The sequence below is a fragment of the Plectropomus leopardus genome, chromosome 7, assembly GCF_008729295.1.
Source record: "Plectropomus leopardus isolate mb chromosome 7, YSFRI_Pleo_2.0, whole genome shotgun sequence".
NCBI classification, from domain to species: Eukaryota; Metazoa; Chordata; class Actinopteri; order Perciformes; family Serranidae; genus Plectropomus; species Plectropomus leopardus.
The window spans coordinates 7,219,709-7,238,305 of NC_056469.1; the positions used below are offsets into that span (position 1 = coordinate 7,219,709).

An 18,597-nucleotide genomic window follows, 5' to 3' on the forward strand; every position below is an offset into this window, starting at 1 on the left:
GAAATCCCCCATTGTACCTCCTCTACTGTACATTCCCCCGAAAATCTCCAGGAAGAGGAGCTAAAAATAGCAGCTCGTTTAAAGACAGACGATTAGGTCTTGAGACACCTGTTCATTCTACCTCTCTAATAAATGCCACAAGACGTGCTACTTAACACTTTCTCTCCACCTCAGGAGAGGATTAGGGGCAGGGGATAGAGTGCTGATAACTTCCTCTGGCACGGGGCGCTGGCACCGTGCGATAGGCAGGGCAGGAGGGACGGCACGAGGGCAAGCGCCTCGGTGTGGAGGGGTTGGCCAGCTACCACAGCTGGGCCTTAGAAAGCACAGATAGGATTGAATCCGCGGGGCACACTCATCAGAATAGGCAATCTAACAGCGTGCAAGCCAGACCTCCTGACCAAGGACTAATATTCAGATTGTCAAACAAGAGTTGGCAACAGCAGATTTTCTGAGCAACGGGGAAGTGGCTAATCTGCTGCCAAATATAACTAAAATCCATCTGTTTCCTTAGATTACCTGCCAGGATTCAATTGAGCTGCTCCATATCTCCCCTCCTGAGAGATTTCCAAGTGGCAAAGAGTCAGCTAATCACCCAGCAGCCCACACATTCACAAGTGTATTTCCGCGCGAGGCTTACAGGAAACACATGTACAATATTCATTTTAATGCACGTTTATTGCACAATGGAAATATGAGCAACATTCAGTCAGAGGCAGTGATACACCGTGTTTGTGTTCTTGCACATATGTGCTTGTTTGCTTTGGTAATGGTGTGTGTACGGACGTGTCTGTCTTTGTATGTGAATGCTTGGTTGCTTCTGCTGTCAGCCCACTTTATTCATCCTGACACAGATACATTTTATTCTGGCTGTGATCAGCACTTTCTTGGCAGCTGACATTGTCCCATGTTAACGTCACAACTCCTCCCATACACGGCTCAACAGCTCCACTGGGAATACTCTAGAAACTCTGCCTTAACCCCACCGCGGCTAGGTCACCGCCCTCTGCGTTAGCCCGATCTCCAGCTCCAGCAGCCAGACAGAGACGGTTGATTGCAGCTCCATGTCTTCCTCTGAGCCTAAACTGCACACGGCCAAGCATCAAACCGCTCCTCAAGCACCAATTCTGTCCAGTCTCGCTATTTCCATATTATTTCCAGTCTCATAGTCAGCAAAAGCCTAGTTTCTCCTGGTTTCTTGTAACTGCAACATCTTAGGTTAAATCCCCCCAAAAATAAGACATGCTAAAAGCATTAAAAAAAAAAAAATGATGATGATCCAAACCTCATCCCCCATCATTTTCAAACACACACAGAAACCCCTCCATGATGTTGTTGTTCCTGGCTGGGAGCAGGAGGTGGGCTGTACTGAAACTGCAGTCAGTTGTCTGTGTCTCACTCTGGGCTATAATAATAGCCCGTCCATGGCTAACAATAGAGAGGTAATAGATACCTCGCCTATTGTCGGCCCAGCCCGCTCTACTCCTTCCTGTCTCAATTCATCTCAGCAGCACGTCACTATTAGCTTAACTAAACTGCATACAGTGTACACAGAGGCAATCTGATATGAGCTCGCTGCAAACAGGCTACACCCAGCGCTTTGCTGAAATATTGCTGTACATGTCATGTGACGTTACACATGGTGGGACTGAGCTATTCCTTCCCTCATGGAGTTATCACAGGCAGACAGGCGGGAACGAGTCAGTGTTTTGCAGGTCACAAGTAAGTCTCAAGTATTTGCACTCAAGCCATAAGTTAAAAAAAAGCTAAGTAACGAGTCAAGTCCCACATCAAGACAGGTATGTCTGCCGTCAAGTCCCAAGTCAAGACAAACAAAAAACATATCAAGTCCCAAGTCCAGTTATGCACAACCTGAATTAAGTACCAAGTCAAGAAAGATAAGTTCCGAGTCAAGTCTCAAGGCAAGACTGACAAGCTCAGAGTCAAGCTGCAAGGCTAGAAAAAAAGGACCCTAAATGTTAGTTAATTCAGGAAATTAAGGTAAATGTACTGATTTGTGGCACACTTTTTAAATAACATTCCTTTTAAATGGTGGACTATGGGGGAAGGTAAGTATTTTAAAGTCCCAAGTCAAGGCACAAAGTAACAAGTCCCAAGTCAAAATAGGTAAGTCCCATGTTGAGACAGTTGTTGACTATAATTTTCGACCTGCATGTTTTGCACAATGCGATTCATCTTTTGTCAACCACTGTGTAGTTTTTGTATGCAAAGTAAATTATCTTTGGTATCTTTTTTCCAGATGGTGCTAACATAACATTAGTTCTTCATGGTTCTCTCCTGTAACTTGATTTGATGCTGTCAGATTGGTTCAGTGTGAATCTGATGAATTAACTGCTGACTTGCTAGAAATGAAGACACTTAATGTTAGTTAAATCCGGAAATTAAGGGAAATATATTGATAAGTGGTTCCCTGTTTAGATAACATACTTTTTAAAATGTTGACTCGGGGAAAAAGAATTAAGTATTTTCAAACCAAAAGGCTCAAGTCCAAGTGGAGTCACGAGTCAGTGGTATGAAAGTCCAAGTCATGTTGCGAATCTTTTTTTATTTTGACAAGTTGTCAAACTTGAGGGTCGAGTCTGATTCAAGTCCGTCATGTGACTCCAGTCCACACCTTTGCATAGGCTACAGCATACAAGACATATGACAAAGGCTTTAAAGGTTGGCACATTCAGCCAAATAAACAGATGTGACCACAATACTGTACGACTGAAATTAACTTGAACTCGCTGTCTCTCAACAGCTGTCCGACGGCAGAAAGATCTGTTTGACTTTGACCGCTGCGAAAGCCCAAATCAAAGGATTCCCTTGCATTAGCCGCCTCTCCGCACAGATTTAAAGCCAACCAGCCAACCAACCATCCAAGCAGCCGCCCACTCGAGGATAAGGCGACCAGCTTCTACTCGCCGTCTAGAGCAAACACAGCCAACACCCCCTCCCTCCTCATCGCCTCATGCCTGGTGACTTTAAATGCCTGCGTTTTCTGCCTTTGAGATACTACTTCAAATGATTTTATTTATGTTTCACAAAGGAGGATTTCTACAGTTCTGTTGAGCAACAACCCCCTCCCTCCCTCCCTCCTCATTCCACTACTACACATCCAGGCCATCTCATCATCACCATGGCGATGGCGGCAGTATCTCAGTGGGACGAGTGATATTAAGGGATTAGTGGGAGATCCTCCATCAGACTCCGGTCGAGGAGCACGATCCCGGGATCACAACATCGCCTCTGTGTGTCTCTCTCCTGATCAGTGTCAGATGACAGGGATGAAAAAACAAACAAAAAAAGCACAGGCCTCTTCACTGTTATTTTCACGCTGGATACTGTAGCACACGCAAGACTACACAAACCCGAGCAACCGTGAATACACTCACGCATGCACACATACTAGAATCTGTGGAATAATGCATTTAAAGCTCCCCACAAAGCCACCTCCAGCCCTAGGCAGTGTGAGCAGTGGTCTATAGCTGTACAGTATGTCCTAGTGTAGGTTACATGGTAGTGCCTGTGTGTAGCGTTCAAACAGTAGGCTTATATAAGGGCCTCGGCTGCATTAGTGACGTTATGATAACGGCTGCTCTTTATCCTCCCCTATTTATGACAGTTGGCTGCTTCTGTAATCTACCTACAGCAACATCTACTGTACATGCACTAAACATATAACCCCCTCTAAAAACAATTCAAAATGACGGGAGGAGAATGATCATTCCACAAGAGAGCAATACAAGTTGTAATTCAAATTATGTGCAGGGCAAAAAGAAAGAAAAAAGGCATGAAGATAGAGCAATATTAAAAAATATATAATATAATTACAATATTTATTTTCTAGAAAAAAAAAAGTCAGATTACATAAACAAATGTAAAGTTTTCCAACAGGATCACTGCACCAATCATTGCATCATAAATTCTGTCTGCTCGCCTCTCTACGGAGCTAATGTGTGTGTGTGGGTGTTTCATTGAGAGTGTACTATGTCTGCGCGCGTGTTGGATGAACACAAGGGAGGCTGCGTTTGTTTATAGAAAGCACTAGATGGTTCGAGTTTTTGGCCACACAAAGGCGCGTTAGAAGGACCGGCTAGGCAGCATCCATGTGTTTGAGTCACCAGCCTGCACCTGCTCCAACCAGCTGAGTCTTGAATGAGCAGAACACAGACAGACGCAAACACACACAGGGAAGGAAAGATTAGAGCGCCCTGTGTAAACTACCGCTAGTAAACACGCCAGCTCACACACAGAGTGAAGCATTTTGGAGGTGAAGGTATATTAACAGGTCATTTTTATTGTTTGTTGTAATTTTGTTCTTGTTTGTAACAGTTCTTACACCTACCTTGGCCTGAAATAAGATTTAAAGTGGTTGCCAAACTCAACAATTTCCATTAAATTTGACTCTCACTACAGGGTCAGAATCTAGGACAAAAATCTTGACAAGGATCTGTGCTGTTTTGTGTCTCTTTTTACGAATCTGCAACATGAAAACGAGCATTTTTGGGTCTTAGTTTACCTAAAATAGCTCTTATAAAGGTGGCCCATATGAAATGTACAAGCTTGCATTCTAGGGTGAGTCAAACTTTACTCGAGTTGTGTCCTGGATTAACAAAAAAAACTTTAAGAACTCCTTTGTTGGTGGCAGCAACATTCACACGATGTGCTGATAGCTGGGGATGTTATTTTAGCTGTTGCCACAGTGTTAGTTGTAAGCTTGCTGAAAGGCCTGCTGGTTGTGGAAGTGAAAAGATTTTGCTGTTTAACTTTTTGGCCAAAAGACATTAGTTTTATGAAATTAAGAGAGTTTGGACTTGATGAAACTATACGTTTACTGAGCTCACAGAATCCCACAGGGAGAACTAAATGAAAGAGCGAGGAAGACAGGGGAATGTATATCTTTGCTTAGCATAAAACCACTGTGAACATACAGTTAATGGATGTTTGTCCAGCTCTGTCTAAAGCTAAAATCATAAGTTGTTATTTATCATTCAGAAGTATTCTCCGTATGCCCCGTGCTGGCAACAACTATGACAAGACGTATTATGTTTTTGTGTTGTCTGTACGTACACACATATGCAGTCCAGGCATGTGTGTCCCATTCTTGTGAACGCCTGAGCAACTTAAAGGAATGCCCTCAAATTTGGCACAAATGTACGCCTGGACTCAAGATTGAAATGATCAGATACTGGAGGAGACTGTGACGTCACAAAACATGATTTTGGCAATAACTCAAGAATTCACTTGCTAAATATGACGAAATTTCACATAAATGTCTAATAGGATAAAATTATGATATTTTATATCTAAAAGGTCGTAGGTCAACCTCACAGTGACATCATAGTTTTCTTTTCAAAACACCGTTTTGGCATCATTCATTGCCATAACTCAGGGGGAGATTGTGATAATATTTTACAATTGGGCGGATCCTGAATTGGTGAGAGTAATTTTGGGCGTCCACCTTGATGCTGTTGTATGAATCTTCCGTGCTGCCAGGCTGAAGATATGTGTGAAGCAGCTGCATTTCAGAAGTTGTAACTTTTTTGCAACAACATCCATATTTGAAGCCACTTGACTGGTTGGGGGAAGCATTGAACTATTCCGTGAGGCAGTAATTCTACTTTTTTTCTAAAAAACATAACTATTTATGTATCATCTAATTTCCCAAGATGCAATATTATGACATTAATTTGATCAAACTCAGTGTTTATTACAATCCTATAAGCATTTTTTTTTATTTTCACTCAACAGCAAGCTTGTTATTTACCCTTATCCGTCCTGAGTCTCTTTGTAGCCTCACAAACTACTGTGCCACTAGCCTGCTTAGTTTGGACAAATACCACATCTTTAAGTGACCATCAAGTCTCAACGGTTCTGCAGAAATGTGTAAAATGCATTTGATTATTTCTTTCTTAAAAAGTGAGCATGCAAACGACACTTAGCCACTTTACACTGCTTTACAAGTGCGTAAACTTTATCAGATGGTTCTTTCTTTATCAAATCAATGGTAAGCTTTTAAAAAATTCTGAACAAAACTTAAATAGTTCTTTCATTAGCTCTGTTGATTAACTAAATTTACTCTTTCCTCGTGTGGAGGTCTTGTGTCATACTGGTAGTTGGAGTTCGTCCTGTAAGCTTCTTTGCCTTGCTGCCTGGCTTTCCTGGATGCCTAAATGGCCACAGGCCTTGCCGCCTGTTTAGATGCCTGGCCGCATGCCGGCCTCTGCAGAAAGCTGAATGTCTCCACTATTAATAGTCCAACTAACAGCATGAGGGTTTCTCACTCTTTGAGTGCAATCAGCATGAGATGACCTGGTGCCACACTCCACCTTTAGTAGCTGGCCATTCAGCAGCCTCCTCTCACTTTCTCTATCCCGGTGTCTCTCTCCTGCTTTCAGCCTCTCACTAAATATTCTCTGGATGCATGCACAACTGCCACACTATGGGCAGATACACACATGCAAAAGACACAAAATTAGACATTACTGTTGTGCAGCAGAGTTGACAAACCCTGGTCATGGGTTTGTGACTGATTTAGCTGAATCACACATCATCCGCAAAGGAAGAAGATAATTTGGGCCCTCCAGGCCATGTAGTTTGAGACCTCTGCTGTACAGAGTGGAGAGATGTCTTTTCCTCTGACCTTTCAGGGTTCAACAATCATAAAACAAACCCTGGGGGAATGTCACAGGGGAGAGAAAAGGCACCACACCTCACTAGCTTTACTATCTACACTGACACAGCACCTGTCCCAAAGCTTTGCCTTAACATTTTCTATTTCTCAATTGGTGTGCATAGTGGAAAGCATATTTGCGTGTTGTGTTGAGTTTTTCTTGGCTGCATCGTCACACTACTTCAAGATTTTGAGAGATATGTTTCACATCAAAGCCGCCAGCCACTATAGCGGGCACATATGTTCCTCAGAAGCAGTGGGCTTCCCTCGGAGGGTCACATGCTGTATATCATCCTCTACATTGACTCTACTCAGGGTGGATGGGGACGGGGGATGGGCAATAAAAGTGATAAAGTGCCCCCCCCCTTTTGCTTTCACGTTTCTACTCTCTTTGCTCCAGCTGGCTGAGGATACCTTTTGCATTTTATATTCATCTTCCTCTGTTTTTGCCCCTGCTGTTCAGCTATATCGGCATTGTGTTGCTCTCATTCAAGCTACTCTTGCACAGCATGCTGAGAGGCTTATGTAACAGCAGGCCAGATGTTTAGTACTGAAGCTGTGGTTAGGTTCTGTTCTGACTCAGTCCAGGATCCTTATTCACTAACGTTGCAATAATATAGTTAAGAATATTTACTCAAATTAATGCATTGGATCACATTTTTCCACACGCAAGCTGGAGTACAAATACTGCTTTTTCTAGCTGAGGACAAGGTATCTGCTTATGATATTACCAATCCAACATGAGCTGCTTAAATACAGTTCATTATCGAAAAATTACAGCAGCTGGAGGCGCTGCTGAGTAATTATTCAACACATACAGGGAAAAGCAATCACCCAGCGCTGCAGTGTACACGTTATTATACATTACATACATTACTATAAAGTATATAACATCCCTTGTGCTGGTTAGCACAACCTACTTCTCATTCTAAAATATTTTCCTGCTGTCATGTTTTGCCAAGGGCATTCCAAACTGCGCAGCCAGGGGCAGGAAAATCCCTTCAAACTTTGCTTGAGGGATAAGAGCCCAGAAGAGAATAAAACCTATGCTGACGAATGCAGATGTTATTTAGAACAAAGCCCTGAGAGACAATAGAGCCCGATGCTGTGCTGTGCCACGCCAGAGAATAGCAGGCTATGGGAGATGGCAGGCTGATTGCTCTGTCAATGGGTACTGAGGCTGTCATATCAGCAACCAGTCCCGATAGCATCTCAGACGTCAATGTCTCTCCTCTCATTTTCTCTCTGATGTCCTCTTCTCCTTTCCTGTCCTCTCTTCTCCTCTCGTCCCTTCTCATTTCCTCTCCTCGCTCCTACGCTAACCTGCTCTTTCCTCTTGTCCTGCCCTCTTGTCTTCTTTTCTGTTCTACCTCATGTGTCATCTCTTTTCCTTTCTCGCTCGGTGTAAAACGTGTAAGGGACTCATCAGAACGTAGCACATAATTAGAACAAGTATACATTTTTTATTATCAGCGAACCTCATGAAACAACAAAAACCAAGACTGAATTAATCCTATAGACAAGTTTTGCCTGCGCAACTGAAGCCTGATTGAACCTCCTCTGTGCCGTACAGCTCTTGCTGTATGAAAAAAACATTTAGCTACACTATTGTACTTGGTGTGATGTTCTTTTATCAGCATTGTTGTTTATTTTTAGTCATCACACTTGCATCGCACTACTGCCATAAATATTCTCTAGCGTACCAACCCTCTGATGAAAATAGTTCCCAACAAATCCTCCTGTTTGAGTAACATTTGCAAAAAACTTGTCAGGACTGCTTTAAGAAATATAGCCTTTTTAAAGTTTCAAAACTATAATTTTTTATATGAACAACTAACGGCTAAATGTAGTTTATAAAGAGGCTGTTTGTGAAGTTGAATCCACAAAGAATTTTCACTCCCTACAGTTCTACTCAGCTCAACGCAGCATTTAAGCTTCTTTCTGCTCATTGTTTTGGCTTTGTGGCCTGCAACTTTACGCTGAAAAACACACTAAGAAGCAAAGAGCAGCCTGCGGCAAACTGCCATGCAGTGTCTCGAGGAAGTTGTAGCGCCTGCTCTGAGCTCAGCAAGCTGCGGCTGTTTAATGTTGCAGCTTGGAGATAGTTGAACTTTTGGCAGAGAATTGCAGCCAAAGAACACCCTCAGCCAACCAGTAAACAGGGTCCTGGGACTCCTGACAAGTTGCCATATTAGCTTAGTCAGTTATCAATAATTTCTTCCTGCCTGAAATCCATATAAACGCCATGCCGCAGCAGAACATTTTCATTATAGCAGCAAGCCACACTTTGCCGTTGTTTTGCTTCAGTCTCACCACTCACTTCCAGCTCATGTCTAGCAGCAGATGTCAGCTTCTTCCCAAAAAAAACCCTTTGATAGACCCACTGTACTCTATCACCCAGCATTACATGGCACACTGACAAAGTTAGTAACTAGCTAGTGACCACAGTTGAGTGTTAAACAAGCTAAAGACAACAATGTATTTCTCTAGGTGGTTAGTGAGGACAAAACCAGAGCTACAGATGGAGAGTGGATATTAGACTTGCAATGATCAGATGGCCAGAAACACAACCTGAAATGAATGCTATTGTAACAGTTTGCTAACACTTGAGCTGTAAAAGCAAACCTGTCTCACTCCAAACACCAGTGGCCCATTAGCGTCAGACAGTGATGCACAGAGGGACCTTTTAGCGGCGGTATGAGACACCCTGGGCGGTGACACATGTTGACACACCAGGCAGCTACTGCAGGGGATGGGTCAGACAAGCTCAAAACTTTCACCTGACCCAACTTAAAAACTGAGGGTTTTTTTTACCTTAGTTGTGATTGTATTTTGAAAAAGACTTAATCGTTGTCCCCTAACATCCAAAACCAACACATGAGGGGTACCTAGCACATCAATTTCTGACCTTATGGCCCACTTACCAAGTGTTTGTATTTAACAATTTGGAGTGTTTGTTGGTAAAAAAAATACAAGTTGCATGTGGGTGATGTCCAGCTTGTTCTGGGCTTAAAAAAAAAGAGAACACAATTTAATTCTGACCAATTTTTACGAATGACTTTGCTGCTGAGAACCACAAACAGGACAGAGAAGTCGGACGGTAGCGAGAGACGGACTAACACTGTGTTGGTTTTGGTCTTTTCACCGGATTTGATGGCAAAAAGAAAAACAAACAAGTAAAATAACACCAACATTCTCATATTAAAAAAAAAAGTATGTGGCATAGTTAGTCTACATTCCCACACTTTGAGCCAACTATGGAGGTATAAAGGTTAAAGCGGAGGAGACAAATGAAGAGAAAAATGGCATGCGCAAGTACAGGACTTGGATCCAAAATAAGGTAGATGGACAGGAGAGCACCAAAGTACCTCGACTTTGGAGTATTACAACTTCACTCCCACAACAGCACGGCCTATGAGCACCGTGTAAATATATAAACGCATATATTATATGGAATTTTAACAGTCGTAATTGTGTTCTAACCAGATTTCTTGCCCAGCTGAGCCAAACTACTTGACAACGTGCCAGCCCTCCATAACCAAAACTCATTGTTACTTTAATTAGCATGATGATGTATTCATTTGGCGTGCATTCTGCTTTATGGAGTCAAGACAGCATCCACTCTTACACTTTTTCTCTCCCTCTCTCCCTTGGGGAAAGTGGTGGGGGATGGGAGTCTCTGGAACACTCATGACAGAATCTGCTCTTTGCATGGGAAGGCAAGGGAGCATGGGCGAGTGAGCTAAGGGAACAAGAGGAAGGCAGAGAGAGAGATTGTGTGTGTGTGTGTGTGTGTGTGTACTGTATATTGTCCAGTGGGAAGCTTCTGAGCATTGCCTCGCCTCATTTCACAACCATAGGTCTCTCTTTCTCTCTCTGCTTCTCTCTCTTCTCTTTTTTTTTAATTCAAATTTGCTTTATTGGCATGAACATAACCAAGTACAGTACTGCTACAGCTGGTTGTACAAGGTTTACAGTAGGGGTATAATCATTTAGACTGCAAAAAACGACAACGCTATACACTGCAACATACTGTATACAACGTTATACAGAGGCAACCACAGCTCTGTCAATTACAGGCCTTATTTTGCACATTGCTTGCATGAAAATGATAATTCCCGGGGTGCCTGGTGGCTCAGTTGGTAGGGCAGACGCCCCATGTGCAGAGGCTATGTCCTCACCACAGCAGCCGTGGGTTTGATTCTGGCCTCGGCCCTTTGCTGCATGTCATCCCCTCTTTCTCTCCCCCTTTAACACTTAAGCTGTCCTGTCTGAATAAAGGCGAAAAAGCCCAAAAAATAGTCTTTAAAAAAAGGAAATGAAAATTTCCAAATGACATTTTTAGTTTGAGAGCTTTTTAATTCTAGTTATCTGACTTTAATTTTGGAAAATAATCTCCCTCTCCTTTCTTTACCCAGGATACAGCATACCACGAAGTGTTTCTCTGCCTCTAGCTCTTGTTTGCAGAACTGACACAGTGTGTTGTCTTTGGGTTGCCAGGTTTGTCTGTGTGTCCACAAAGTTGTAGTATCCGTATTTATTTAAGGTCAGAAAATCTTCTGCTTGGTTATGTCTATTGAGTGTCAAAAAACTGAACTGAAAAACTGAAGTTTTGATGCTTAAGCCTCTATAACGTTGGCGTGTGTGTGTGTGTGTGTGTGTGTGTGTGTGTGTGTGTGTGTGCGTGCGCACTCTACCACTGCTCCTGTCTCAGAGGGGCTGAGATCCTATAGCCTCCAGGGACACAGGGCCTCTCTACTCTGACCCCAGCTGGTACACTGAGCTCTCTAGCACTATCAGATAAATGACCAGGACCTGGGGAAGAAGTGTGCGTTAGTGTGCATGTGTGGCGGGGGATGGGGTTGGGGGTGGGGTTGGGGCGGCTAGCAGAAAAAGGAAATGGGATGTGATCAATCAAAGCTAATTCTAGGTCAATGCTCTTCATGTCTAATAGACACACCAACCCCCATACACCTCTCACCATAGCTGTGCTCCATACTAACCAGCCACATTATTCTTTTTCTAAATCATGCGGAGAGAACTAATAGAGGACTGGTCCGTCAAAGTCTAAAGTTAATAAGGAACTGGATGAGTTTAAAGTGGCATCAAAAAAAATACCATTCCTAGGTCTCAACCCCTGCAAGAGTCATGTAAACAATTCAGTAACTCTGCAGTTCCATTCATTATGAAGTGACCAAGTTAAATAATGAATATCTTGTCTAGTTGGATACTCATCACTATTACTACAGTGTAGTGTGATAGTGTAAACAGTGATGATAGTGTAGTGACAGTGTATATAGCAACATGGAAACATTTAAAATAGGGCTGGGAAATAACTGACTCCAGTTAAAGGGGTGTTTCACAAACTTCACACATCGAGATCAGTTGACATGACACACCGAGCGTTACTAAGCCTGTGAAAATAGCTGAATGATCAGTTCTTTGGCTCTAGTGAGAGTTTTCCAAAGTCTGATATAAATATTGTTTTATGTCATCACGCTAATCTAAGCCAGGGCTTTGACATTAAATAATTAACAGAAAGTTTACAAATGACACATGCTGTGTTTGCTTTCACAAGGCATGTGAGGTCTGAAGGCATTCTATGAAGTTGCATCATGGGAACTGAAGAATACAGGTACTGCAATATTTTGCGTGGCAATATTGCATTGATACAAACACCAAGTATTGATTTTTTAAAATAATAATTATACAACTGATTAATATTGCTAAAATTAAACCTTTGGTAGCCTATTAGTATAATAAAATCAATTGCTTTTTCAGTTCACTAGATGCACTTTGCTGCAATAAAAATGATTGAAATAAGATCAACAGACTAATAATTTCATAAAAACAGATGTTGACAAAGTTCTCCTTTGAGAACATAATTTGCAGTTGAAGAAAAGTAATAAAATTGCAATATATTATTAAATATTATTGCAATACTCAGCATTTTGTAAAATATTTAAAATCACAATAATGATATGTTATGACTTAAGTATCATGATAATATCATATTGTGGGGCCTCTGGAGATTCCCACTAGTAGGATATAGTAATTTTGGAGTTTGATATTATGGATATAAAGTTAGGATAGATCAGTCTCTGCTTTGATTTTGACCATTCTTTTTATTACTGTCTCTCATAAGTCCATGGAAGTGTAATATACAAATAAAGATTCACAGAATTACTAAGACTATCTTTTAATCTTTATATATTATGGTGTAATATCATATACATAGTGTAAATTTCAAAGTCACTTTTTTTTATTTGGGGACCCTCGGAAAAAAATAATGTCAGATGGGAGTCTTAAGACAAAATGTTCATCTCTGAGATAAAACAGCCTAAAAAACCTCCTGATAGGCATTATGTTCCAGCTACAGGGAACACAATGAGAACTCATGATATCCTTCACCCTGTGCAATAAAAACGGGGTTGCCCAAATAAATGTCAGAGCAGCAGACACCTCAGAACCCTGGAATAACTGCATCTCAGTGGGAGTCCCTCCTACAAGGCAGCCAGTATAATTAGCACTGTCAGTGGAGGTCCCTGAGCGAATGACACAGTCCCCCCAATTCATGAGTTGAGCACTGTCACAAGGAAAATGTTGAACTCGGATATTTACAGGGACACTATATATATATATATATATATATATACATACATATACATATATGCAATATGATGAGGTCAAAATTTTACTATCTTTGTGTATGTGCTCAAATATCAGCTCATGTCCTAATAATACAGGTAACACTATATGCAGCAAGAAAAATAGAAATAATAACAAAGCATTAGAGGGGAGATGTGCGAAAGAGAAAGTCATAGTTAGGATGGAGAACATTACTACCCCCTCCTGACCCCCTCCTAGCCACCAAGCAGGAAGCAGCCCAGGAGGACTGGAGGAGCAGGAGGATAGGAGAAGTGGAGCCCCGGGCGTTCTGTGGGTCACCCCATCACAGGCAGCTGATGCCTGCCTGTGGGAAACAAAGTGTCTGGGCGGGTGGGGGTGGGGTCCCGTAACCATCATTGCTGTACTGCTCAAAGACTCACTGGTGCATGGAGCTCCAGCGTCTTCAGTTTAATGGAACACAAGCACCTGGAGCCATGCTTAATTGTAGTGATTCTGTGCATGTTTTTGTGAGTAGAAAAATACTACTTAAATGGGTGCAGCTTTCTAGGACAGAATTCTAGGAATGAGATATAGATATGTGAAGCACCGCCTTCTGGACTTTAGGATATCGATTCTCATTGGTGCAGCACATTTTCTACATGCAGACACACACATCCACAGGCCTGCTAAGAACAAGCAGGCTAAGAGAGAGGAGCTAATTACATGCAAGTCAGCAGCACTGGATTTCCATCCACGCTCTCTGTAGCACCTCCAGTGAGATGACAGCAAGTTGGCAAGCCCTGCAGCTGGAGGCTCCTCTCTCTCTCTCTCTCTCTCTCTCTCTCTCTCTCTCTCTGTCTCTCTTCTCCATCCCTCCATCCTCCCAGGATTCCCTCTGTTAGATTACACACTTCGATGTTCAAACTGCCACTTTCCCAAAAAGCCATCCAAGCCGCGGTGGGATTGGAGCGTGACTGCGACGGCGCAAAATGCACAGGCTATAGGGGTTGGATGATGCAGTGTGGGTGTTTGTTTCCGACACTGAAATGCTACCAACCATCGAATGACAAGTTAATCCACTGCGGTTGTACGTACGCCAGCGTTGAGCATGTTAACGCTGCTTTGGGATATGTTGTGTGATTCATAGGTAAAGAAAGCGGGGATTTACTGTCAGGATGACTCATGATGAGTCACCTTGTATGTATAGACAGAACGCAGTAAACGCTGTATCTAATAGTGAAAGAAAGCTTTACTATGAGGCCAAAAAGGGGTCAAGAGGACTCCTGCACACTATTTTGACCAATCAGAATCTCTGAAACACAACAAAATGGTGGCCCTTAATATTAACTCCACATCTTATGTCAGCTGTTAAGCATCTGCTGGCAAGATAACACCCCAGGTAACCACGGTATGCAAAGGAGAAGCCATATTGGAATTCTCACACAAATTAGCACGCAAGCAAATGACACGAAGGCCTCTTTGACCTCCTGGTGTCTTGTATGCCTTCAGCTTGTGTGGCCTGCAATCAGTTACCTAACATTATGGTGAGACAGTCAGTCAGTCTTGCAAAAACAGCCTCTTCTGCCCATGCTCAGCCATGACAAGGCTTTGACATCACTGTCAGGCTAAGAGTGACTAAAACTGACAATCCCCTATACCTCAGAGAAAAAGAAACAGGAAAAACACTCAGCTATTGGGTAGGAAGGGAGGGCAGTGGAAGGGGGAAGGCGGAAAAGGCCTGGATGATTCACACAGCATGCGGCTGAGGTAGCCATGTCTTGGAGTACATGAGTCATGTTTATCATGCAGCAGCACTATAGGTAGGGATTGCACAACTTTCACTCAATTAGGGATGCTGCCTCGCTGAAAATGTTTACCTGATGATGGAAAAACAACAGCTCTGAAAAGCTCCCAGTGATAGTAGCACACATCTTTCACACTAATGTCGCTGGGCATACTGGGAGGCAGCAGCAGCAGCAGGAAAGCTGCCAGAGATTTCTAGTAGAAATTTGGATAGATTCACTCAGAAAATGGACCCAAAAATATGTGCTGCATTCAAATGGTCAAAAAACATCACCTGGTTTGTGAGCATGCTAGCATGTGCATCCTGTTCATTGAAGAAGGAAAACTACACTGTAAAATCTGACATGTTGGTTTTGTTTAAAATCTAGCAAACCAATTGCCTTGAAAATGTAGGTCGATATATTTGTCTTAATTTTTGTTTACTTTATAACTAATTGTTAAGTTTACTTAGAATTTTAGATTTATTTACATAATTGTTGCAACAAATTTAATTTAAATCAATGTTTCAAAGTTTTAGTAACTTCACTAAACCAAATTTAATATTCAATATATCTGTATTCTGCTGGATGCAAACTAGTCAATAATATTTGTATATTTTTTTTAACATGTTAACAAAACAGAACTTGCAGAACTCCTAACTTCATCATTGGCAAAATCTTCTTTGTGATGATGAAGTTAAGTCAGACTAAAGAACAAGGTAATTTCACTTGTCATTTTTAAGTTGCAACAACTTCACAAAATTAGATAAAGTTAACACTAAATTAGGGTTAGGGTTAGGGGTTAGGGTTAGGGTTAGGGTTTTCAAGATAATCGGTTTCCAAGATGATTTTAAGTAAGATCAACTTGTCAGACTTCACAGTGTACAAGAAAATCAACAGGATGGGAACATTTAAGGCATTCTCCGCCAAATCCCTCTCTGTTCATTAGCCCGGCTTTCCCAGGAAGGTCAAACCAAATTTTTAATTAACAATCCATCAACCGAGTGTGTTTTTATAGCCAGGGCAAGACGACGGAGCGTAATATCCCACCATAAAGCAGAGTTATGGCTCACAAAGCAAAGGTTAAAGCGATGATGGCGGAAACAGTCCGGTCCACCTTAAAAAGTCAAACCCTACAGTGGACAGCGCCGTGGTGCTGAAACAGCTCCGAGCGACATCTGTACACAAGAGGAAGAGGGGGGAGGAGGAGGAGGAGAGGGGGGGCAGGATCTACCGAGACTTTAACGTTGAAATCACACACACCCCGCGTGCGCCATTGCTACAAAGGACACCTTAAATGATCTTTCCAGTGTCATATTGTGTAATCTCGGTGACGTTCGTGGGGAAAGGTTAAGCAATTTGGCGTGCTTTTTACGTGAAAATGGCGCCCGTTGCTGCTAACCCAGCCCATTATAGTACAGCTACAACAAAGTGCAGGGGAAAGAGTGTGTGCCGCATTATACAAACGATACGTTCAAATAAAGTGTTGTTTAAAGGTGGAGGCGAGAAGTGTGGGAACGATTGATCTCACCTCACCGGCTACTAGATGACTATTTAAGCTCTAGTTGGATGTCAAGAGGCAACATGATCCACCAGTATCTCACCAGAGAGACAATTACAGAAATTCACACTGTAACAGCGAGCAAACCCACAAACACCCGGGGTTATTCACCCGCCAGCAGCACCAGCAGCTCCGCTTTTCCCTTACTTTAACATCGACTGTTCCTTCGCCTCCTCCTTCTTCTGTCGGTCCATGACACCGAGGATGATCTTCCTCTCATCCTCGGTGAGGTGGCTGAGGTCCGGCATCTCCGGCATGGCGCCGGCCGCTGAGGCAGCAGGGCCAGGGCCGCCCCGGGGCCCGTGTGGAGCAGACATCTTTTACACACAGTGGCTAAAAAACGAGAAAAGCACCGTCAAGCAGCAGCATTGTGGGGCGATATTGTTGTTTTGTTACATCTCATGCCGTCAAATGTCGCTGGCTGGAGGCACCGTGGCGCACAGGCGGCATGACATCTTGGTTAGGAGTATCATGCACATATTACACTGTGCTGCACAAATAAGCGTCAAAATACTAATGATCAGCTATGAAACGCTCATAATGGGCTTATCAAATAAGGCTGCAGTCGAGTGAACGCTGCCTGCAAACAGAATAATCGCAATATTCTATTGCAGGTTGAAATTTTTTCACACATTTCTGAAACAGAAAACGCTCAGGATTACAAATAGATGCCCTTAAAAGAAGCCAGGGTGCACAGGCTGTAGGCTACAACCTTCAGGTAATTCCAAAACACGAGCCTCCATCCATCCAGGGATTGGGAAAAAAAGTAGAAAAATAAAAGAGGATAGACAAAAACAACAACTCTTGCCTTTTATTTTGCAGTCATGTTAAATCCTGTCTAACCCATCGCTGCCATCCTTTAGAGAGGTTTTACTCGCATGGTGGAATAAAAGATGCCCGGTCCCGTCCTTGTTTGTTTTGGAGTCCTTAACCCTCCTCTGTCACTCTGCTTAGCTCGCTTTCCTCCAGGTTGGTAATTCTTGGAGATTTCTTAAATGCACAAAAATGGATGCAATGAGAGAGAGGGGGGAGAGAGAGAGAGAGAGAGTGAGAGAGAGAGTAAAAGAGAGAGATGGGAGGGGGAGAGAGAGAGAGAGAGAGCGAGAGAGGAGAGAGAAAAAAATCCAGATAGGAAGAAGAGGCGGAGCGATGGAAACACGTAGAAGAATAAAGCCGAGAGGACGCGCTGGATGTTCATTGACAGCAGGCAGACAGCAGCCGCAAAAACGCGGACTGGAGCAGCTGTGTGCAGCTGGAGCAGCACTGTACCAGGAAGTGCATGATGCATATTTCATAACCAGATCATGAGCTCTATGATAGAGGGGAAACATGAAGATAAATACAGAATATGACCAGTGACCATGGCTGTGGCTGCAGGTGTGGCGCGTGGTTCCGGTCAGTCCTGGTTTTAAGCAATGTGCGTTATGCGGGCTGTGATGCCAGCAGATGTGGGAAATGTGATGACATATAGACCAAAATAAAGCACAAACAGTTACACAAGGCCTGTCAGCTGTGTTGATGTACTTCAGTGTGAAAATGCAAGATATTTGTTTTTTTTTCTGATGTATCACAACTCATTTGTCTGATAACCAATACAAATATTGATATATTTATTTTCATCCACCCAATTTTAGTGATCATCAAGTCTCTCATGTAGTGGAATTTACATCATAGTAGGCATACTCTTATCGGGATGGCCAACCAGCAGACAGACATAAAATATAATACTTTAAGATGTATGTAACGTTCATTCATTGTGCAAAATAAGAGAAATACATCAACTTGGGGTTGATGTTTTGTTCATGTTCACTTTGTCAATAAAACGAAAATCGGTTCGTTGTATCAACAGAAATCAGCATGTTGACCAATTTCATTTTAAAGCCATTATCTATCTACAACGATAACGTGCTGCTATTATTGTGCGTCCCTAGTGATAAGATCATTTTTATACTCAAATTTTGAAGTCA

General features: G+C 42.5%; 1 protein-coding gene across 5 annotated transcripts in view; it reads right to left on the bottom strand.

Annotated features, from left to right (window-relative positions):
* Window positions 1-16,957, bottom strand: part of rims2a (regulating synaptic membrane exocytosis 2a) — a 160,418-nt gene extending 143,461 nt beyond the window's left edge. For all 5 annotated transcript variants that reach the window (XM_042490876.1, XM_042490880.1, XM_042490878.1 and 2 more), the window contains exon 1: window positions 16,778-16,957. In XM_042490876.1, the coding sequence (XP_042346810.1) occupies window positions 16,778-16,947 (170 nt within the window). In that variant the 5' untranslated portion in view covers window positions 16,948-16,957. The remainder of the gene's footprint in view (window positions 1-16,777) is intronic.
* Between the last annotated feature and the right edge of the window lie 1,640 nt (window positions 16,958-18,597).